The sequence below is a fragment of the Lynx rufus genome, unplaced genomic scaffold, assembly GCF_022079265.1.
Source record: "Lynx rufus isolate CCGP_SWC_20201006 ecotype Redwood Valley unplaced genomic scaffold, mLynRuf1.p SCAF_13, whole genome shotgun sequence".
NCBI classification, from domain to species: Eukaryota; Metazoa; Chordata; class Mammalia; order Carnivora; family Felidae; genus Lynx; species Lynx rufus.
This window is the reverse complement of record NW_025814827.1, coordinates 29982617-30004700: the sequence shown is the minus strand read 5'-3', so window position 1 is coordinate 30004700 and position 22084 is coordinate 29982617. Positions and strand designations below refer to the sequence as shown.

The following is a 22084-nucleotide window of genomic DNA, read 5'->3' as shown; positions in this document are numbered from 1 at the left end:
CTGGCTTGCTCCAGGACCTCTGCTACTCCCAGCCCTTCTCTGAACAACAGGAGTTGAGCACCTGTGCCTACATGGGTCTTCCAGGTAAAGAGATGAAAGCAAGATGGATGCTGAGTACATCACCCGAAGTCTCTGAGCCTGTTTTCTCATCTGCAAAGTGACTGAATACCCTCCAAGTGTAAAGATAGGGCAGCCCTCTATGATGGAATTTCTAAAGCAGTGCCCAACTTCAAGTAAGCCTTTCAATTGTCTCCCCAGAATTCTTAACATTTGTCAGGTCACATACCCTCGATTTCGATACAATGGCCATGGGATTAGGGAAGCCGAAAATCCCATGACTCTTACTTCATTTGGAAGGTTTAGGTTCTGAAAGGAGAAGCTCTCATAGTGCGCTCCCACAGCAGCGGATGTTTGTTAAGCCCCATAGGGCAGCTTCTGTTCATCTCGACCTTGGAAGGAGGGCGAGCCTGGGGTAGGCTGACCTCAGCTTCGACCCGCGGCCCAGTGGGTATTCTCGGGGGTCTGGGCCCACGGGCCTTGGCCATTCTAGCTGCGGGCAGGGGCTGGGGCGTCGCCAGGGCGTGGGCGGGTGTGGCCTGGCGCCCACGGCACGCGGCACAGCCAGCAGGGGGCGCGCGCGGACGGCCCTGCCGGGTTCCTCCGCGAGCCCGAAACCCCAGTCCGAAGACAGATCCGGGCCCAGGCCTGCAGGCTGCAAGTCTCCCAGGGGCCGGACTTACAGAGAATGGGGGAGGCGCGGCAGGCCCCGCTTCCTCTGGAAAGAAAACGCAGCCGGCCGCGCCAGCTTTCCCGCCTCCGCGGGTGCGCGGCTTCCGCGTGGCAGAGCGGCCCGCTCCGCCCGCTCCCCCCGCCTGGCGCGCTGCCTCTTTGTCTCTCCGCGGCTCCCCTCCTCCCAGACGAATGGCTGTTGGCAGGAAATTGGAAGCGATCTTGGGGAGCCGCGATCGTCGGCGCGGCGGGGAGGGGCGCCGCGCAGCCTGCCGGCTCCGGGTGCCCCCAGCCCGGGCGGGGGATGTTTTGACATCTAGTCAAAGGAAGGAACTTGATGCTTCTAAAGTGCTTTTCACAGCCGGCCTGTGTCTGCTCCGGAGCTGATTTATAAACAGAATTGCGCTCGCTTCGCCTCTTCCCTCCCCCTGCAGTCCGGGGAGCGGCGCTGGAGGCGCGGACGCGGCTGTGCCTGGCAGGACTGGGTTTATTTATTGCATCTGGCCGAGAGCCGGGGCGGCTCGGGGACTGCGCAAGTTCCCTCCATCCCGAGCCCTTCCCCTCGTTTCCCTACCTTCAATGCTATCGCCACCCTAGGGGTCTTCCTTCCCCAAGCCCCTCACCAGACTCTGGACGGAGCCCGCCGGTGGTGTGGGGGTGGAGGCGGAGAGATGGTCAGGGCGCCCCGCAGGACCGCGTCCTGCCCCACCCCGCATTGACCCAGGGGGAAGGAGGTGGTGGGGAAGGGGGGGGGTCGCCATCTGTGCCCTAAGGGCGAAAATGGCGGGGAGCTGCAGATCTTAAACTCCTCAGGACACCAGCGGCTCTGAAGTCCCCTTCCTCCAGGGGCTATCCTTTCTCCCCAGGGATTCCTCTGTCCTCAGCTCCGACAACCTTTTTACTCCAAGGCCCCAGTAGGCATTCCCCTTTAGAATAAATTAAGGAATCTCCAGCTTCCACTCGATCTCAGGGAGAAGGGAAGAAAGGTTTGACAGAACTTGTCCCTGGGAAGGACCACAGCCCTCAGCCAGGGGATGGGCACAGGGCTGGGTCCAGATTTGTCACAGTGCCCGCCCTCACATCTACAGAGTCCGAATGGCCACAGGGTAGAGCAGGGACATGTGCTCGGCCCCCTTAATGGGCAGCTTGCGGCTGGCGTAGTGGTGCACGATTTCAGGGACGCTGCTGAAGGGCGGGCTGTTCTGGCCCAGCACGTACTTGTGTTCCTTGGTCCGGGACAGCTTCATGTGCATGAAGCCCTGACTGCTCCTGGGAAGAGGAGAGGAGACCCTGGTGAGTAGGGGTCCTCTCCAGTCCCCATCCCCTCTTCTCCCCTCGTCCTGCAGCAAATGTGGCTGTTCCAAACCAGCTGTGTGCGGAGGTGACGAGGGAAGGTGGAGGTCAGTCCAGAAAAACAGGGAGGAGGCAGAGGGGATTTTGTGAGTAGGTAACATGAGGCACTGGCTTTGTGTTGAGAGCATCGGGTGTGCCAAAAATGTGTGTGTAAGTGAGTGTACAGGGCATGTGCAAGTGGAAACTGGAGCGACTGCTCTCCCCACCACAAACCCTGGGACCCAGGCACGGGTGTCTTGCTGCCTATTTAGCCAGGACTGGTTTACCTTCCCCATCCCTGAGCTGTGGAGGAGGATACCTGTGGGGGGCTCCTAGTGACTCACGTGGAGACACAAACATCCTTGGCAGGACAGCGTGTGGACAGATGTGACTACCAAAAGTGAATATTGGTTGAGGCTCTCTCTCTCTGTCTCTCTTGCAGAAACCAGGGGATGGCGTGAGCTGCTCTGGAAGTCCCTCCCAAATCCAGGAATGCTCAACTGCCTTGTCCTGGGGATATCCCTTTACCCTCCTGATAACTGGCCTTGAGCCAAGCCCCCAAGCTCCTCTATCCCTTCAGCCTGGGATGACATCATCAGTAAGGCTGCAGCTCCATTCCCTCCCTCAGAGAGGAACCGCTCCACTGCCTCTCTCATCTCCCTGACATAATCCAGGAAATCAACATTAGTGCCTGGCCCTGCCCACAAGACAAGGGCCCTGCCGCTCAGAGCTCTGGCCAGCTCCCAGCGGTCCGGACACCCTCAGCCTTAGAGAGAGAGCATGGGGGTGGGGCGCCAGTAAGAACATTTGCCTAAGCCACCACAGGCTTGGTCCACAGGCAAGGGGTAAGCAATGCTTAGAGGAGCCCTGAAGCCTGAATACTTGTCTCTCCTGGCCAGAGCCTACTTGGGGACAAGTACAAGGCTCAGAAGCTAGTATGGGAGGTAGGGTTGGTGGGGCTGGTGAGGGAGGACCCTCATATTGAAGTAAGGCTGGCAAACCTTTCCTTCCCCTGCCTGGGTACAAAGAGGGCTCTGACTGGACCCATTTCACTGGGCCCACAAGTGAATGAGTGGGGGAGAGGAAAGTGGGTGACTGAAGGGAGGAAAGGATGGGAGGGCGGATAAAACAGGCCTTTATCACCCATCCTCCCAATCTACCCCCTCACACCCCAGGATACAGTGCTCTAAAGCCTGCGGGGGGCAGGGCATATATGGGGGCAGGAGCATCCTTCTTCTGTAAGCCTGAGATAGTGACTGAAGCTGACAGTGATCACAAGGGCCCTGTGTAAAGGAGCTAAGGGCCTGAGGAAAACGTACAGCCCCTGGGGGCGGTAGAGAAGGGAGGCAGTGAGTAGTCTTCCCATCTGCCCTATGCATGGCCCAGGCCCAAGGCTGTGGGCAGCAGCTTGGGCCCTGCCTTCCCTCACCCTCTCACAGTTTGAGGCCAGCCCCCTACCCACAGTCCACTTGGGATAATCACCTCTCCCCAAAACTGCATTATATCTTCTCCTTGAGGGACAGATCTGGCCCAAAAGGGCTGCTAAGTGGCAACAAGCATTCATCTGAATAACAGACCTCCTGGGGCAAAGTCCCAAGGGTCTGTTACGACATAGTGGAGCCCTTGCCCAACCCTCTGGAGCCTGGGTGGGACTAGCTGGGCCGCAGGGCCAGGGCTGACACGGCTTTTGGAGGAAGCTGTTTAATTACCAGTGAAAGCCCTTCCATTACAGAGAGTAGAGAAACCATAATTGTATTTCAGAGAAGCCATTTATATGTAAACGAGGCTCTGGCAGCCGGCAGTCGGTGGGGCCAGATCAGCCTGAGCTGAAGTGGCATCCAGGCCTGCCCTCCCCCTTTTGCTCCCCAGGCTGAGGCAGAGCCCAGCTCTGCTCTAGGAGCCAGACCTTTGAGGTCTCTCCCCCAGACCTGGACTATACCACACTGAATGAGGGGGTGGAGCTATGCAATGAAATAGTGTGGTTCTTGTAGCAGACTCAGCTGGGTTCAAATCCTGTTTTTGGCACTTGATTACCTAGCAGCCTTGAGCAAGTCACACGCCTCTTTGTATTTATTTCTGTCTACAAAAAAGAGATTGATCTTGCAGGTTGGTAGTTGGTTTGGAGAGGGTGTATATGCTGCTAGGCACAGAGTAGATGCTCTATGAAACTTAACTATTAAAGCAATACACATTCCTAGTATTATATAAATCAAATTTTTGACAGATGAACATTATCTAAATGCTCCTTTGACTTTATGATAATTTGCAGATTCCCAGAGTATGAGAGCTTCAAGAAACCTAAATCCATCAATGCATTTTGCAAAGAGAGAAACCAAGGCCCAGAGAGGCTCCATGATTTGCCTAGGATCACATAGCTAGTTTTATTAAGCCCAAGAATAAAATTCAGGTTATTTGACTATATTCTGGCATTTTCCCCATCATCTTTTAGTTGAAGTTGAATAATTATCCTCAAATGTAACTGTGTAGTGGTCCCAAATCTCTGTATATATTTGCTTGAAGAGGGAGTATACATGTACTCTAATGCCCCCAGGAAATGTGGTAGGATGTGGTACAGATGTCCCAGTAGCGATGGCAGGATGTGAATGGACACAGGATTCTGAAAGGCTGCCATGCGGAGTGCAGGCTCTACCAGGCACTACTCCTGGGTGCCAAAGGGAGGACTGGTCGCTCTGCCAGGAAGGCCTGGGAGGCCAATGCTGGCCTGTGTATATCCTCTCCCTAGAAGGAAGGCTGATGGGAGGGGAGGGCCCTGCCTCCTCCTCCTCTTCCAGGATGCTTTAAAACTCAGTTATCAGCCACTGGCACCCAGACCTCCTGCCCACTTCTTCAGAGTGAACAATAGCTTTGTGTCCACTGCTCTACCCTCCTCCCAGGACCCAGCCTCCACCTCACCCTATAGACTCCCTCAGGCACACTTCCCCTCTCCTTGCTTGTGCTTCAAGAACATCTTGGGCTTCCATTAAAAAAGACGATGGTGATAATTTATTTAGCACTTGGCTCCATGTTAAGTGTCTCCCATATATTATTTCATTTGATCCTTCTCCATAAGGTAGATGTTATTATTTCCCCATTTTATAATTAAGGAAACTGAGGCTGAGAGAGGTTAAGAGGATTCCAGGCTACACGGCTAGTAAGTGGCTGAACCTCTGTGAGCTGGACGCTAGCTTGGCTGTTTCCTCTAATGGACTCTGAGCTACCTGAGATTTGGGGCTGAGCCTCAGACTGCTCCAGATCCCCAGGGCTTGGCCCAGAGTCAGCAAATGTTCATGAGGATGGAATTCTCCCCAGGTTAGTTGGGCATGGGGAAATGTTGGGAGTCTTCTCCTATCCTGCTGGTTGTCTTCCCATGGAGTCCCCTGGTACCATCCTGACAGGCTAATCCTGCCTAAAGCTGCTAGTTGGCCCACCTCTACTCACTTGAGGGACAGGGAGAAATCATTCTTGCTGGTCTCACTGTTGCGCACCAGGTAGCTGGCCTCTTTGCACAGGCGGAGCAGGTTCTCGGCATCTGTTCGACTGATGGCCCCGTGGTACCAGCTGAGGACGAGAGAGAGGAAGGGGGGCATCTCTGCTGGGTCCCTCGCCGTCCAGGCCCACCCATTCTGGGTGTCCCCTGCAGGCAAGCTGGTGGCAGGAGGGGAAGGGAGGGGGAGAGAGTCCCCAGCTGGACACAGACACTCACACCTGGTTTTCCAGAGGCAGTGCTGGGTCTGTCCACTCCCCCAGGGGGCTGCTGGGTTCCACGTTTAGGGGCTTGGCTGACTTGGGGTTCCCTGCAGAGAGTCGGGGAGGTAGCCGCCCCTTCTCCTCCCGGCCGGGTGACAGGCAGCTCTTCTCAGATCCTTCAAATTGGGCTGTGGGGAATATACCAGTCATAGTCTCTGAGAACCCTAGACATAGGGCCTTATAGAGTAACCAGTGCACAACCCCCATTTTCTGCCCAAAGGGGTCAAAGGAATGTTCTGAAAGGGCAAGATCTGCTCCTGGGCCTGACTGGCTCTAGGGATAGAATCCTGGATCCACTCCCCAGTTGGGATGGGGCTCAGCCCTCCTATGCCACATGAGGCCTGCCAGTCCCCATGCTGTGGCAGGAGAGGGGAGAGGAGCAACACGAGAAACCACTTAAACTTCTCCCTCTGGAGCAGCTGCCTGCCTTCCCCTATTCTATTCCCCCTCCGGTGGCTTCAGCGCTGATAATATTGTTTCGTTCTCCTCCTCAGAGTTCATTACCGTTCTCCAAATCACCCTGCCAAGCCATTCTGTAGAAATGACTTATCGATTTGAGAACAATTATCTGATTCCCCTTGGTGCCATCCTGACAGGCTAATCCTGCCCAAAGCCGCCAGCCAGCCCGCCCCTCCCCCGCCCTGAAGGCTGCTGCCCACAGGCTCCCTGCCCCCACCCAGAGAAACCCAGCTGAGGCGGCTCTGTCCTCCCAGACCAGGGCAGGCCTGACCACTGAGCCAGCACAAGGGAGGACTGAAGTCAGTGGGCCACAAAAGGCACAGGCACACACGCACAGGCGACAGAGACCCTCCTTCATCCTGTATTTACAAAATACTCCTCACACTCAGGCACAAATACAAACGGGTGCTCACACACACCCTTGGCTGCCCATTCTGTACAAAACTAAACACAGATGAAGTGTTCAGTGCTTCCTTTCTACCTATTTGGGCTTTTTCTCTCCTTGTAGCATTTTTAAGCCCTTACAGTCTGTCACCAGATGCAAGGATCAGACCATTCCCTTACTCTAAGGAGTCAGACACTTCCTGTGCTAGCATCACTCCCACCTCAAGAGTTACTTGCATTGCTCATGGATCAGGGAAGGAGTCAGGCAAAATCCTATGCAGAAAAGTGAATTTAAAATGGTGGGTTTTTGTGGCATGGTGAGGAAGATATTCGGAAATATCTCCTTTAGGAGACACCTTCCCCACACCTTTGGGAGGAATGAGGAATGTGTACTTTGTCCCTTCTTTCTTCCTCCAGGACATGGGGGATTCTTCCTGGGTTCTTCAGACCCTGCCCCACTTCAGCTCCTCCAACCCACGCCACAGGGCCTGAAGGGTGAGAGGACATGTCACCCTGGCCAGAAGCCCCCACAGGACCCACCGCTGCCGTCCTCCAGGCTGGGCTCAGGGAGGGGTGAGGCTGGACCGGAGATGTCCCTGTCCCCATCAGGCAGGGAGGGGCTGCTGTCCAGCTGTCCCACCGGTGGAGGCCAAGGTAGGTCTTTGATGACCTTAATGTCAACTGGAGCCAGTAGCAGCAGGGAGAAAAGACACAGACAGGGACAGAGACAGAGAGAGAGACAGAAAGAGGCAGAGGTTGAGACACCAAAACCCAGAGCCAGGACACAGGATAGCCTAGAAAGGAGGAGGGTTGGAGCAGAGGCAGGGGTGCTTCTGAGGGGGGAACAGGACTCTCAGAGGGTTGAGTGGAGCCACAGCACCCACACTAGGCTAGCTTAGTCAAAGGGTGGGAGGCACAGGTAGCAAACAGCAGGAAGCAGAGTCTTGCCCTGCCAGCCGTGTGGGTCCCCTTCATTTGAACTCTCACAGGCCTCCAGGGCCCAAAGGGACCAGGAAAGGAGGAAGAGAGGAACAAGGAGCTGCCCACACCTCCCAGCACCACACCCAGGTTCCCACAGCCTCCTGACACCCTCAGACCTGCGTCCCTTCCTCCTTTTCCCCACAGCCTGGGAACTCATGGGCAGCAGGACCAAGACAGCCCAGCTTCAGGCTGTCAGGAATACTCAGATGTGGGGGCAGATATTTATTGAAAGTTACCCCCCACACCCTCAATCCTGAGCCTTGACAATTAGAAGGGTGATGCCACTGGCGGCTGCAGGACTGCTAACGAGGTTTCCTAATGAGGAGCATAGATTTTCCCATTAAGCAATCCAAACAGTATTGATTCTCCAAGGAGACTTCTGGAGATAAACGGGCCATCCTCAATGGTGCACGCTTTACAGGAAACAAATCAGAAACCTGTGGTTTCCCAGTCTGGCTGCCAGGGTGGGGAGGACCCAGAGGATAGCTGAGTCCAGCTCCAGGACGAGCCCCTTGCCCAAGGAGGGGTAAGGGGGACATGAAAGTGGGAATGAAGTCTCATGGCATTTAAATCCTTTACGTTCTCACTGAATCAAGGATCCAGGGGCTAAAGCTCTCTCCAGGCTCCCCAGGCTGTAGCGCCACCCACTCAGACCACCAACACACACACCCCCGGGTTGGACTCCAGGCCTGGGATAGGCACTGGGGTGCTTGGTACAGGAGACACCTAATCTTCATTCAGCAAAGGGGATCTCTCATAGCCTCCCTCGCCCTATGGGTTCCTGCTTCTCAGACGTCCCCCTGGGGCGTATGCACCCCTGGTCGGGCACAGCTTGCTACTGGCAGCTCTCTAATTCAGGGCTGGTATCTCTAAAGATTACACACACAGCTGTTCTCATTGTCTAGAGTGTTAAATGCCTTCTTTTGTTAAGTGTAAGTATTTAATATATGCCACAAGTTTTATCATTTTGTTTGGAATTTCTTTATTTTAAAACATACCCATGGGGCCCCTGGGTGGCTCTGTTGGTTGAGCGTCCAACTCTTGATTTTGGCTCAGGTCATGATTGCACGGTTTGTGAAATCGAGCCCTGCATTGGGCTCTGTGCTGACAGCGTGGAGCCTGCTTGGTATTCTCTCTCTCTCTCTCTCTCTCTCTCTCTCTCTCTCTCTTCTCTGCACTCCCCTGCTTGTGCATTTTTGTCTCTCAAAATAAATCAACTTAGAAAAATAACAAAAAAATAAATAAAATGTACCCAGTCTCTCAAAAAACAGAAGTGGCCTAAGCCTCTTGGCCTCCAAGAGATGGTGATGTAGGGAGACACCTTCATCTTTCCCCCATGCCCATTCCCTGACCCTGCACACGGTGCTGCAACCACACTGCCCAATTCACCAATCTCTGTGGTGCAGACTCAACTACACTTCCCCTGAGCCTAGCTCCTGGGCCTCCTCCAGCCCCTGGGGTCCACTCCTCCCACTCCCCTGAACCTGGAGAGTTGTTTAGAGGCCCCAGCAGACCCACTCTTTCCACCCAGGGCTTACCTGCAAAGGCTTTGGAAATCCGCTCCTTCTTCCATTCCCAGGGCTGGTCATACTCCTCAGGGGGCCTCTCATCATCCTCTGGCAGACGGGACTCCCGGGGCCAGGGGGTCCCCTCACCCTCTGGGGTGGTCCCCTCCTCCTCTGGCTCATAGGGCGTGTCATACAGAGGCAGGGGCTGAGCTGCTGTCTCCTTGGAGCTCCGGATCTCTGCCAGGGCAAGGCAGGAGGGGAGGTGTGAGAACAGCCCCCACTGCCTGGCTCAGCTCCTCTGGCAGTGCCCCTCAGCATCACACCATGCCTCCCGCAGAGGAGATGCCATTGGCTCTAGGGGCCCAATGGCCGCACATCCAGGGTCCCTTGCCCTCAAAACACCTCTGGGGTTCCAAAAGCATGGGATCCAGTGGAGGCAGGGGCAGAGAAGCACCAGTGTGAAGGACAGAAAAAAAGATCTTTTGATGGCCAGCAAGGGCTTGGGAAATGAGGCTGACACAGTTAGGAAACTGAAGCAGGGTCCTCTCCTAATCCACCTCCTCTTGGCTACCCAGCTCCAATTCTTTCTTTGTGTCCCAAGTACTGTCACTGGACAATCAGAAAATCCTTCTTTGTTGCTCAGACACTGCTGATCACTCCCTCCTTGAAACTGTCTCTTTTGATAAGTCATTTTCATGGTTCTCCTCTCTGATCACCCGTTAGGTCTCTTTCCCTGGACCCTCTCTTGGTCTCTGTTCCCCAGAACCAGGTCTTCATCTCTTCCCGCCCTCACTCCTTGCACTGTTTCATGGCAACCTACACACTTCCAGTTGCCATCAAGATTTTTCATTTCAGCATTTCAAACTCTCCTCTTTCCCCAGAAGTTCTTCTAGTCTGGTTTGTTCTGTGATTTTCTTTTTGGGATCACTGACCCCAGTGAAAACTGAATAAAAGCCATGGAGTTACTCCCCCAGAAAAATGTGCTCATTTTCACATCCAGTACCAGGGCATTTGTGGGCCTCCTAGGGGTACTCACCTCTCTGACCTAAATAGGCTAAATAGGGTAGCCACCCTCCCACTCCCACTTTCCTCATTTCTGTCCACTACACTGCTCTCCATGGTCCTGGTCTTCCTTCATCTCTCTAAATCCCATGTGTTCACCACCAGTACCTGATGACTCTCACCCCTGACTAGGGCGAACCTCTACTCTACAGGCTCACGTTTCCATGAGCTCCATGGAATAATACTGCTGACAGCTCCACCCCTCCCCCCTCTCCCAAGGAGGGGAGCAGCTTATCTGATCACCAGTGGATGCTCACTTTCTTTCTCAGCTCTGCCTTCTGGTTCTTTCTCCTCCTGCCCCCGTGAAGGGGCCTATAGCTGTCCTGCATGGCACAAGCCTGAGCAAGCCCAAGCCCCATTTTAATTCTGTGAGGTATTAAGAAGCTCATTGTGGAGACAGAATTGAGTTGTGTTCTCCAGTCTACTTTATCAGGAATAAAGCTGACATTCTCATCTTCATCTGTTTCCTTAATCTTATTTCTCAATTATTTCCAAGCTCAGGAGAGGAGGAAAGTGGTGTTGTTGGTCCCTTAAAGCCTCAACAATTTCTACAACTACTAACTCATCTTTCTGATGCCCAGTTCTTCTAGTCTGTTCTGTACACCGAAGCCTCAGTAATCCCCTTACACGCCATATTTGTCCTATTTCTTTCTTGCTTAAGAATCCACAGTGGTTCCCCTCCTCTTCTGGAGCAAGTCCAAATGCCTCATTCCAGCCTTTGAAGCCCTTCACTGCCCCTCTTGGCCACTCTCATCTTGGCTCTCTGGTATGCCCAACACTAAAACTATCTGCTCTTGAACAAACCTTCCTTTCATCCTGCCTTGGGACCTTGGCTTGGCCTGACTCACCCCTGTTCTCCTCTCTGATCACCCCCATTCATTTCTTTCCCTGGATCGTCTCCTGACTTCTGCTCTGTTCCCCAGGGCCAGGTCTTATTCATTGCTCCCTGTGCCCATTTCTCGACATGCTTTGCCAGTCTCATGTGCATTGCATTTGCTTCTCTAGCCATGTGTTTCCAACTGCCATAAAGATGTTTCACGTCAACATCACATCATCTCAAACTCACTACCTTCCCTAAACCTAATGATTTTCTTTTTGGGTTCCATGACCCCCAGCCCACACCATTATCTTTCCCTTCCTAACTATCCTAGTTCTATCTGTCTGACCTTTGGTGTGTGGCCTTCCCTACCGCTTCATGTATCAGGCATCACAAGTCACTGCTCCTTCTCCAAAGTGACTCTCTTGAAGGCAGTGGCCAAGGACCCAAGGGGGTCCATAGTGGACCCATGGTCCCCAAGGACCCAGTAAAGGGACCATAGGATCGGTCCTTAAACTTGTAGGTCCCAGGGCCTGTTGTACAAATACCCAGGCTTCAGGGAGCAATCCCCCACTCCTGACTCCATCACGCACCAGCCATCATCTTTTGGGCCTCATAGGGCTCCATGTAGCCATCATTTTCAGGGACCTTCTCTGGAGCTCCTGAAGCTCCTGCTGGGCCTTCAGCAGTCTCCTGAACGTCAAATGGGTCCGCATAGTCTTCTAGGATTGCCAACTGTGGGAAGACAGTGAGAAAAGCAGACTTCAGACATCTGAGAGACATCTCTGCTTCTCCCCAGGTGCTATGTCCGTGGGAATGACTCCTGGGCAGAATGTCTTAGACATAGAGCCTGAGGCATCCAGGGGAAGGCTCTGAGCTTAGATGGGGACAAGCTTTGGATCTTCCTTTGCAGGGCTCCCCTACTAGGCTGCCAACAGAGTGGGAGATCTTTCTTTTCTGTTAATTTTGTGCTCCTGGGCCATTCCTTAGGTTAAATTGCCAGGATGAATCTCTGGGCCTTAAGGCCTGCCTCAGTCAGGGTCCAGGAAGGGCAACAGAGGTGTTCAACACCAGGTGGTTCAACAGAAGGAGTTAAATCAGAGAGCTGGTTACAAAGGTGGTGGGGGAATTCAAAGAACAAGCAGGGAGCAGCAGGTGACTCAGAGGACCACGGACTCATGGTCCATGCCTAGAAGTTCATTCCCAGATGCTGAACAAAGAAAAATTTGCTGACCATCGAGAAAAGAAAGGCTAAGTACTCACTTTATGGCACATATCTGTTGGTTTATCCTCACAACATCCATCACAATGCCATGTGGGTATTATTATCCTCATTTTAAGGAAATGGAGGCTCAGGGCAGGTAGGGAACAACATGCCCAAGACCATTTCTCTTAAGTGGAGGAACCAGGATTGTGCAAAATTATGCTGCCAACCTGCCACCAGTGGGCAAGTTGGCCATCCTGGGAGAGAGGCCACTTTATAGGACAGCCCTGAGGAAAGCCAGGATTTGGGCTTTTCTGAAATCTCCTGGCTCCTGGAGGACAGGAACAGGAAAGGTGTTGCCTTGGCCCACCACATCCCACACTGCTCCTGTCTCCCCTACAAGTGGCTCATGACTACCCACCTGCTCCTAGTCAAGGCAGAGTGAACTGTAAGCCACACACCCTTAGTAAGAGCTCAAGGTGCTCAGGGCGGGGTGCAGCTGAGGACAATAGAGCCTTTCTCCAAGCTGGGCACAGGCTTCTGGGAGGGGGGAGGCTGAGGCGGGGACAGAGCCCAGCCCACCCAGGGCTGCCAGCACCTCAGGGGAAGCACTGCACACTGAGTTGACAGGCATTGACAAGAGGTGGCTCTGGGGCCTGCGGCACAAGGAGGGGCCAATCCTGCCTCTCCCCCATTCTCAGTGTAGGCTTTGGGTCTGGGCCAGACCAGGACTCTGGGAGCCAGTTGAGCAGGGATGCTGTGGGGTGACCCCCTGCCCTGGGAGAGTGGATCTAGGATTCTAGCAAGGCAGAGATGGAGAAAGGAAACTGCCTACTACAGAGACCACTCCTGCATGTTTCTTGAGCCCTGTACGAGCCCTGTAGGGGTCTCTGAAGCACATCCCGAACAACTCCTACCATCTCTTCCTTCTGTTCCTCAGCTCCCACCTTGTTCTATCTTGTTCCACCCAAGCCCCCTAGCAACTTCACCTCCCTCAAATCTCTACCTGCGTCTGAGAAGACCACCATCTCAGGTCATCCCATCCCCACCACCATATCATCCACTAGCTTAGAGTTCTTTCCTGTTTCTGTCTCTCCAGCTGTAGCATCTGGCACACAGTAGGTACTAGAAAAATGTTTCTACTAGATCACTGCCTATCTCCCCATGGAGCCCTCTACCCCTAGTCCTCTTTCCTCCGTGAAGTAGAGACAAGAAATCCACTCCCACCCCAAGCTGCTTCCTCCTAGGCCAACTAGCACTCACAGCCCCACCCGCCTGACCAAAGGGGACTCTGGAGTTGGCAGTTGGCACCCAGCCTCATGCTTCTATGTGGCAGCTACTTAGTAACTGAATCAATGAACGTGTTATCCTTAAACCGTGTAATGCCTACAAGAAAAAGCCCAAAGTGGGGGCACCTGGGTGGCTCAGTCAGTTGAGCAGCCATCTTCGGCTCAGGTCATGATCTTGTAGTTTGTGGGTTCAAGCCCTGCATTGGGCTCTGTGCTGACAGCTCAGAGCCTAGAGCCTGCTTTGGATTCTGGGTCTCCCTCTTTCTCTGCCCCTCCCCTGCCCTATGCTCTCTCTTTCTCTCTCTCAAAATTAAATAATTATTAAAGAGAAAAAAAAAAAGCCCAAAGTTAGAGGGATTTAAAGATTCTATTTTCCTCTTACCTTTCTCCCTACCCACCATAGATTACTTTGTTACCTGAAAGCTCTATGCTTTGTTTCTTACTTTCCCTCTGCCTGGATTAGATTATTTTCTTTCTTCAGAAAGCCTTTCCATTCTCCCCGCAGGTATGCTTAGGTGCCTCTGTGCTGGGCTATTATTGTGTCGTAAGCACTTATTTTATCTTCTTCCTACAGACTGTGAGCTTCCTGAGGGTAGGAAACACATTTACTGCTAAATTCCCTGCACCTGAAAGTATTTAGTAGATACTTGTTAAATTAGTTCACATAAAACAGGAAGAATGGACAAAGGAACAACTTTTCCTTGTTTATTAGGAAAAGAAAGGAATCACGAATCTGGTTGGGGAGGGGGGCATTGAATCCTGGGAAACTGCTCAGTGAGAAGTACCTGGCCAAGCCCAGCAACCCCAACTTTACAGAGCACCCTAGCCCTTCCCTCCCAAGCCAGTGCCCTTCCCACTGGAATCCTGGCTGGTGCTTGAGCTGTGACCCCTCCCAGCCAGCGTGGGCCTCCCCAGTGCCAGCCCACGGTGCCTGTGGGCACCCAGGTGGCAGCTCTGTAGGCAGCTCAATGGCTCCTCTGTTCCATCCCTGACTCCACACCCTGCTCCAGGAAAACCTAGCCCCCCACCCTGGGCGGGTCACCCAGAGAAGCCACCCACAGGGCTGGGAGTCAGGAGCAGAGGCAGAAACTCCTGCTGGAAAGGTTGGCAAGATGGACACCCATCCTGGGCACAGAGGATCCCTGTCAGAGGCCAGGCCTGCCTTCCCAGTGGCTTCTAGATCATGTGCAGAGGCAAAACTGCTCAGCGGGGAAAAGCTGCCTCTGCAGGCTTCTGACACCTTTGCTCTACCATGATTTATTTTGTTTATAGGACCTTTACCTGACTCTGCTGTACTTACTATTGTATACCACATCCATCACAGGGCCTGGCACACGGTAGGTGCTCAATGCACATTTACTGGATGCTCGAAAGGCCTCCCTCTCCTCAGACTCTATCTTCTGGGGTGACACAGACTCTCAGATCCCCAATTGCCCCAACTCTGACCATTCTGACCAACCAGTAGCAGCTGTAGGAGCAGGCTGTCAGGAGAATCGACATTTGAAAGGGAATCTAAGCCTCTGATTCAAGGGCAGAGGTGAAAGAACTGGCAGGGAAGGTATCTAAAAACAGGGCTAATATTTCGGCAAACACTGTGGTAGACAGAATGCTACTGAAATGCTGAAATACTTCCAAACTAGTAGGCAAGTAGCTGCTGCCCAAAGGGCCCCCTTTGCCTCCTGCCAACCAGATCCCCTCCCTCCTGCCATCCAGCAGGGTGCCTCCAGACCCAGCTCTTGTGCCTGTTCCAATTGGGCAGTGCCCCTCCCACAGCAGCTGTCATGCTTTCACTCTCCTTCCTGCCTAAGCCTCTCCTGAGGTGGCTGTTAGGCCCACCATCTGGCTTGACCTTCCGCTCTGCAGCTGGAGCTGGCTATGAGTTCCTGACCATGTCCGTGGAGCTTGTGCGTCCAAGTGGAGCGGGGGGGGGGGGGGGGGGGGCATGTGTCACAGGATTTGGGCTCTGCAAGGTCCCCAAGGTCTACCACTGCCCCTTTCCTCCATTTCTTGTTGACACTTAATGTCTGGGAGCCCCTGGTTTTTTACCTGTAGAATGGGGATGGTATTAGTTCCTATGTCAGAGGATTGGGAAGAGGAAAATGAATATAGAAATCCTTAGTTCAGAAGCTGGAATGGAGTCAGTGTTCAGCAAATGTTAGCCCTGATGATGATCTCTTATATTCAGACACTACAGCCCACAGTTTAGGTGCTTGGTGGGGTGCATGGCCTGCAGCAGTAGAGACACCCAGGTGTCCTGACTCTCAGTACCTTGCTGCAGATTTTCCAGACAATTTAGGAAATGTAGCATCTTCTCTCTGCTGCTTGTAGATTTAAAATACACTTTAGCATGGGAGTGCCTGTGTGGCCCAATCAGTTAAGCACCAGACTCTTGGTTTTGGCTCAGGTCACGGTCTCACGCTTTTGTGGGTCCAAGCCCCGCATCAGGCTCTGCTCTGGCAGCACAGAACCTACTTTGGATTCTCTCTCCCTCTCTGTCTACCCTTTCCCCGCTCACTCTGTCTCTCCCAAATAAATAAATAAGACCTTAAAACTCATGACAGCTAATTTTGTTTAATTCAGCATTTCTTCAGAGCATTTAACTGTGAAGTCCTTTTTCCACTGAAAGTCTGTCAGTTTAGGAAAAGGTATACCATTTACCTTTCTCAAGATCAAACTTTTTGCACCCTCTGTTCCCACTTCTTGGAATAGCCTTCCCAGTTTTATCCGCCATGGAAACTCATTCACATGCAATGAATTTGTTATATCATCTTTTTCTAATTACAGAGAAATGCCATGCTTGTACAACATTCAAATGTCACAGACATACAATCGATGTTGACAACATCTGTGGCCCTGGATTCGGAGGCAAGTGCTGGCCTTCAGCATTCAGGTAATGGCGAACTCAGCACAGAATGCACTCTTCATTCCTTCTCTGAGTCTCCTTCCCCTTGTTCATTAACAAATACTTAGTGAATGCTTCCTGTCTGCAGGGCCCCTCTCAGGTGCAAGGTCCCAGGGCCTGGCATTGGTAGACAGTCAGTAGTCAGGCTGCCTGGTTGTGAACCTGGGCTCTCCTTACTAGCTGTGAAACCATGCAAGTGTGACTCAACATTGCTGTGCTTCAGTTTCCCTAGATAGAACCTGGGGATGATAACAGAATTTTCTCGTAAGGTCGTTGTAAGAATCAACTGGTCTAAAACGTATCAGCCGCTTCAAAATGGTACCAGGCACAAGGTAAGGACTCAGTAAATATCTGCCATTATATCATTAAAGACGAAAAGACCAAATTTCTGGGTCCTCCAGGAGCTCACGGTGACAGCCACAAAGCAAGCTCCAAAACGAGTGTGGCACCTTGAGGTGCTGTGAAGCCCCACGGCTGGGCATCAGGCAGCGTGCTGGGACTGGGCTCCACCTCTGCTTTCACATAACATCACAGTGGTTCTGTGGGGAGGGCAAATTGGAGAGGGCAGCAGCTACCCCTCCAAGCCCCAGGCCCCAGTCAGCTGCTCCCACCCATGGTCCACAGGGCCCCAGCTGTTCCCAGCTCCCAACAGGTGGAGTGCCATGGCTGACTGAGGTGTCACCGAGTCACTGGCCAAGCCAACAAGCTGCAGGTGTCTTCCCAAAGGAGTGTCACCATGTGAGGAGGCGACACTGGGAAGAGTGGATAGGCCTACCATAAAATCCCAGGGTAGCTACAGGCCTCAGCAAACCAATGGCAGCACAGATGGGCAGCCCAGGCCCCAAAGGGTTAAGAGGTCTAACCAGTCTACAAAGGTCCCTTCACCTGGGCCCTTCTTCTCTCCCTCTGCCTCCATCAGAGGACATTTGCAACATAAGCAGATCAAACTCCAGCCTCTGTGGAACTCATAGAAGGAAAATTAAAGCAAATGAACTCCAAAAAGGCAAGGACCAGGTAGATCTTCTAGGTGGTGAGTCCCTTTCAGCGCCCAGGCCAGTGTCACTTAATGATATACAGACCCTCAGTGAACACGGGCTAAAGCAGGGTCCTGCAGTAGCAGCCCCCACCTGCCTTCCTAACCCCAGGGCAGGGATGTCTTGCTTGACTTCAGACCCCCTGAATGTCTCCTTCCCTTTCCTCATTCTACCTGTCTTTTCACTTGTTTCCAAGTTTGGGCCTGGAGGATCAAAGTCCCTGTGGACACCATGTATAAGGTATACCTATTTTAAAAGTTCTTAATATTTTGGGTCCTAGGAACCTCTATGAGAATCTGGGAGAAAAATGCTCATGCACCCAAATATTTGCCCACAATCTCTGGAAGGTTCATGAACCGCAGAAGCCCCTCCATGAGCTAAGAACAAGAGCCCTAGTTTCAACTCCTACAGGGTGCCTGTCTTATTGTTCACATCATCTCTTTCTCTGTCTCTCTGTCACACACACACACAATCTTGGCAGGATCAAGGCAAAGGACACACTGTGCAGATGGTCACAGGCAGCTCAAAGCTTCATCCAATCAGGGCCACTTTCCTATACCCATCCCCCTTTCCTAATTAGACCAGGATTCTCCTGTTGCAGGTCTGAGAAAAGGGAACAAAGTAAGGAAGGCCCAGCTCTCTAACCCCTCTAACAGAGCATGGCCTGGAGGCCGGACAGGGCCCAGCACCATGAGGGAGTTCTTCCTATGGCCAGATGGCAAGGCCCTGCCTGCCTGCTTCAGGGTGCGGCTCCTGCTGCTCCCACACCTGCCCTGCCAGGCCTACCCAGATGGCCACCCTTGCCCCCTTGCCAAATGCAGCGGTGGGTCTCAGGGAGAGCCAGTAGCCAGAACCCTGCATGGGGAGACATTACTGGTCCTAAGCCCCCTTGGCCTCTCAGGGTTCTGTCCAAATCCCCATTATTTCCTGCCCCCACAGTCACTTCCCACAGGGCTCATTTCCCCCTCAATCTTCTCATCACAGAAGCATTTCCACCCATTTCATCAAAGCTCACAACCCAGGCCCTCTCAGAGGGTTCTAACCCACCCAGCAGCAACCACTGGGCTCCAGGAGGAGGAAAATGGACCAGCCCAAGGCACACCCTGGTCCATAGTCCCCATCTCACCTCAGGAAGGAACCCAAAAGCAACAAGCCAAGAAGACCTGCATGGCTGAGAGGAGAGGAACAGAGAATAGGGCGAAAACAGCCTCACAGAACAGAAATTCCAGCTCGACAGGCAGGCTCACCATTTAGGGACAGCAACTCTGTGTGAGCTCTGCAGGTCTATGTGAACACTTAGGTTTAGGATAAGGAGTTCAGGTACCTAGCCTGGACTCTTCCTAAGGTAAGACTCTAGGATCCCCCAAAGTCTGCTCCTAGATGAGTGGAGCTGCTCTCTGTCAATGGTGGGAAGCTCCAGGTCAGGGCTCACAGAGCAATGTCCCTGCCCCTGAGCCAGCTTGGATGGCACCCTGAATCCCTCTCATCACACCCACTAAAGAAACCACAGATTGTGTGGCTCCTGGGAGATCCTGCTGGATTTCATTCCTGTCCCTGTAGTTGACAAAGGAGTCAGACACTCTTGGCCCCTAAGGTCTGAATAGCCCACAGATCATAGAGCTGACCCAGGTTGAGGCATGGATGCCCTCAGTGAGAGGCTATGGGTCTCCACATTGTTGTGTGGATGCAGCCCCTTCCTTGGGGGGTCTCTGTGGGGGGAATGTACAAAAGGGAGCTATAGTCAAGGGAGTCTCTGACCTTCAGGTCACCCTAGCAATGGACAGTTACTGTTCAATGGACATATTTCATTCACTCTGCCCCCCCCCTTTTTTTTTAACATTTATTTACTTTTGAGAGACGGAGAGAGACAGAGTGCGAGTCAGGGAGGGGCAGAGAGGGAGACACAGAATCTGAAGCAGTCTCCATGTTCTGAGCTGTCAGAACAGAGCCTGACAAGGGACTCAAACCCACAAACCACGAGATCATGACCTGAGCCGAAGTCGGCTGCTTACCTGACTGAGCCAACCAGGCTCCCCTCATTCACCCTTTTTTATGCCAAGCGTATGTCAGGCACTTGGGAGATATAGATATGAGGAGGACACCATCCTTGTCCTAGAGGAGCCCCTGGCTTGGGACGCAGCCTGTTAGGACATTCCAAGACATTGCAGAGAGGAAGGCCAGGGACAACTAAGGCCCACGTGCCAATGGTCAGGGAGGAAACTAACTGGTCAATAGTAATAACAAGGCCTAATGCTCCCTCTGCCTCACTGCCACCACTACCATCACATCACCCAGTAGAAGGGGACAAGGAAGGAGCGGAGCCAAAGGACATGTGATGAAAGCACTGCCTTTTTCTGCAGGCTAAGGATCCTGGCCCAGGATGGGCAGTCATGCCCCATGGCAGGAACTAGGGGAAAAATAATTCACATTCCTGAGGCTTCTGCTGTGACCCTGACACATCTATCTTATCCAGGGAATCAGGCAGAATGTCGCTCTCTCCACTGAAAGCCTCAACATTGGAGCCAATAGATTGAGACAGCAACTTTGCTCTCCAATCAAATAAAACTGTGTTCTCTGCTAAGGGATTAAATCCTAGAGCTGAGCTCCCATGGATGTGTGAGGAGGGGACAACAAAGCCAGGGCAGCCCAGAGTCACTGTCATGGAATTTAGAGCTACAGAGCCCTGGGGATGGCTTTCAAGCTATCAAGGAGGGATAAGGCCAAAATGGGGTAAGATAGGGGATGGCTTCTCCACCGAGGGCCTCTGACGCAGAGTGGATGTTCTCTAGAACAGTGAATGCCCAGCTCTCCTTTCATCCCATGCCTGCAGGTCCACTAAAGGCTCTAGCCTCCCTCAGAATGGACCTAGGAAAGGGGAGGCCAGGAGGGGAGAAGTGGGATCCGCTGTTCATCCCCTTCTGGGCAACAAGTTCTAAGCACTGATTGCCCCCATACCTGGGGGGACAAGGGAAGGAGTGCAGGAGTGGGCCTGCCTGGCTGGACCTCAGTGGTCAGTATCCTCGGTGAAGAGCTACATACTGCCTGTTCGGCTTCCTGAGAACAACAGTCCACCTGGCTCCAGTACCATTGGGTAAGGCAAAGGCCAGCTCTTGCTCTATCCACAGGGAGAACCCCCAGCCCTCACCTTCCTGGGGCTTTCAGCACCTGCAAGGATGCTTGGGCTCCCCGAGGAGGAGGAATGGAGCTTTGTGTTGCTTCTGCCCTGGGGGGTGGGGGGGAGGGTCAGAGATCAAAGGGCAGGGAGCTGCTGCTCCTGGAGGACAGAAAGGCCATAAAGTGGTGAAGGGGCTGGGGAGTGGTGTGCGCAGATCCAGTTAGAAAAAACCTAGCTGATTAGGTCCCCGGGCGAGGGGGGTAGGCGGGGGGGACTGAGATGAGGAGAGCAGAGCCCGAGATGAAGAGGGTCACTAGTCCTGCGCGGTAACAGGGACAGAAGCAGAGTTTGGGGCGCCCGTCCCAGATTAGTCGGTCGAGAATTTGAACAAAGGTGGGTGAAGGCTCCAAGCCCCCGGGTCAAGGATTCAGATCGTGTCCACCAGGAACTGTGACACTGAGGGGCCCAGCCCCGGCCAGGCCACCTTTGTCCCTCTTGAAAGCCCCAGACCTCCTACCACCTCTCTTCTCGGCCACCCCCGCCCGGCGCAGCACTCACCCTGTCGCTGCTGGCGGGGGGTCCAGAGATCCGCTCCTCGGGAGGGGGCGCTGGGGGGCCAGGGGTCTCAACCCGAATAAGGCGGTGGGGAGGCGAGCCGTGGCGCGGGGGCGGCGTGGGGCCGGGGACGGCGGGGGTGGCTGGGGCAGCAGCGGAGCTGGACGGCCCCCCAGAGTACGGGTCTTCGAAGTCGCGCTCCCTCTGCAGCCGGTAGGCGGCCAGGATGTCCGGGGGTGGCGCAGGGGGCGCGGCCGGGGAGGGTGCGGGGGGACGGTAGTCCGGCTCCGGGGGCGCCGGCTTGCCCCCACCTCCGCCGCCGCCCCCTCCGCGGAAGCCCAGATGCTCCCGGAGCCACTTGGCCACTCCGCCACTGCCGCCCCCTCCTGGGCCGGCTCCCGCTCCCCCGGCGCCTCGGCGCGACCCCCCCGGGCCGCTCCCCGAGCTCCCCTGCGCCCGCTGCCCCGGGCCGGAGCCCGCGGGAGGAGCTCCGCTCAGTAACATGGGGCCAACCAGACTAAGCGAGGGGAGCTTGGTGGCCGGGCGGGGGGCGGGGGCCGGAGCGGGGCGGGGGCGGAGCTCCGCCGGGCGGCGGGAGGGGGCGGGGCTCCTCAGTAACAAGGGAGGGGCGGGGTTCCGTTCGCTCTCGGGGTCGACCCCCCCCTCCCCTCGCCAGGGAGGAGAAGAGGGGGTGCGGGTTTCCAGCCGGTGTGGACGCACGAGAAGTAAGTGGGCGACCCCAGGGCAGGGGATGCGAATCCTGGACTGAAGGTGAAACCTCCACGTGTCCCCACACGTGCCCCTGTGGGGGCGCACCTGTCTCCATCTGTTCCTCCTCCCTAGCTCCCAGCTCACGAGCGGCGTCTCACACTCCTGGGGTCCTGGCCCTTGGACGCCTCCCGTTCCTCCCCTCCCTTCCCCCAAGGCCTCCTAACTGGAAAATATCCCAGGAGGTAAAGCTAGGGA

The 22084-nt window shown here is 54.1% G+C and overlaps 1 protein-coding gene across 6 annotated transcripts; it reads right to left on the bottom strand.

The window, feature by feature from the left end:
* Positions 1 to 1472: 1472 nt before the first annotated feature.
* Positions 1473 to 21622, bottom strand: SHF (Src homology 2 domain containing F). 6 transcript variants are annotated; one of them, XM_047074471.1, is made up of 7 exons: positions 21122 to 21622; positions 11613 to 11754; positions 9171 to 9377; positions 7192 to 7332; positions 5765 to 5936; positions 5500 to 5619; positions 1473 to 1998 (listed from the first exon to the last, which is right to left on the bottom strand). In XM_047074471.1, the coding sequence occupies exons 1-7, from the start codon at positions 21620 to 21622 to the stop codon at positions 1812 to 1814; spliced, it is 1470 nt and encodes a 489-aa protein (XP_046930427.1). In that variant the 3' UTR covers positions 1473 to 1811. The 6 variants fall into 6 exon arrangements, with proteins under 6 accessions (XP_046930427.1, XP_046930428.1, XP_046930431.1 ...); XM_047074472.1 differs by lacking the exon at positions 7192 to 7332; XM_047074473.1 differs by lacking the exon at positions 1473 to 1998 and having other exon boundaries at positions 5533 to 5619; positions 5767 to 5936.
* Positions 21623 to 22084: the final 462 nt, after the last annotated feature.

Coding starts and splice junctions, on each gene's coding strand:
- SHF (XM_047074471.1), bottom strand. CDS start 21,622: ATGTTACTGAGCGGAGCTCCTCCCGCGGGCTCCGGCCCGGGGCAGCGG. Junction 7,333..9,170: donor GATTTCCAAAGCCTTTGCAG/GTAAGCCCTGGG, acceptor TACTGGCTCCAG/TTGACATTAAGGTCATCAAA. Junction 5,620..5,764: donor CTGCCTCTGGAAAACCAGGT/GTGAGTGTCTGT, acceptor TCTCGTCCTCAG/CTGGTACCACGGGGCCATCA.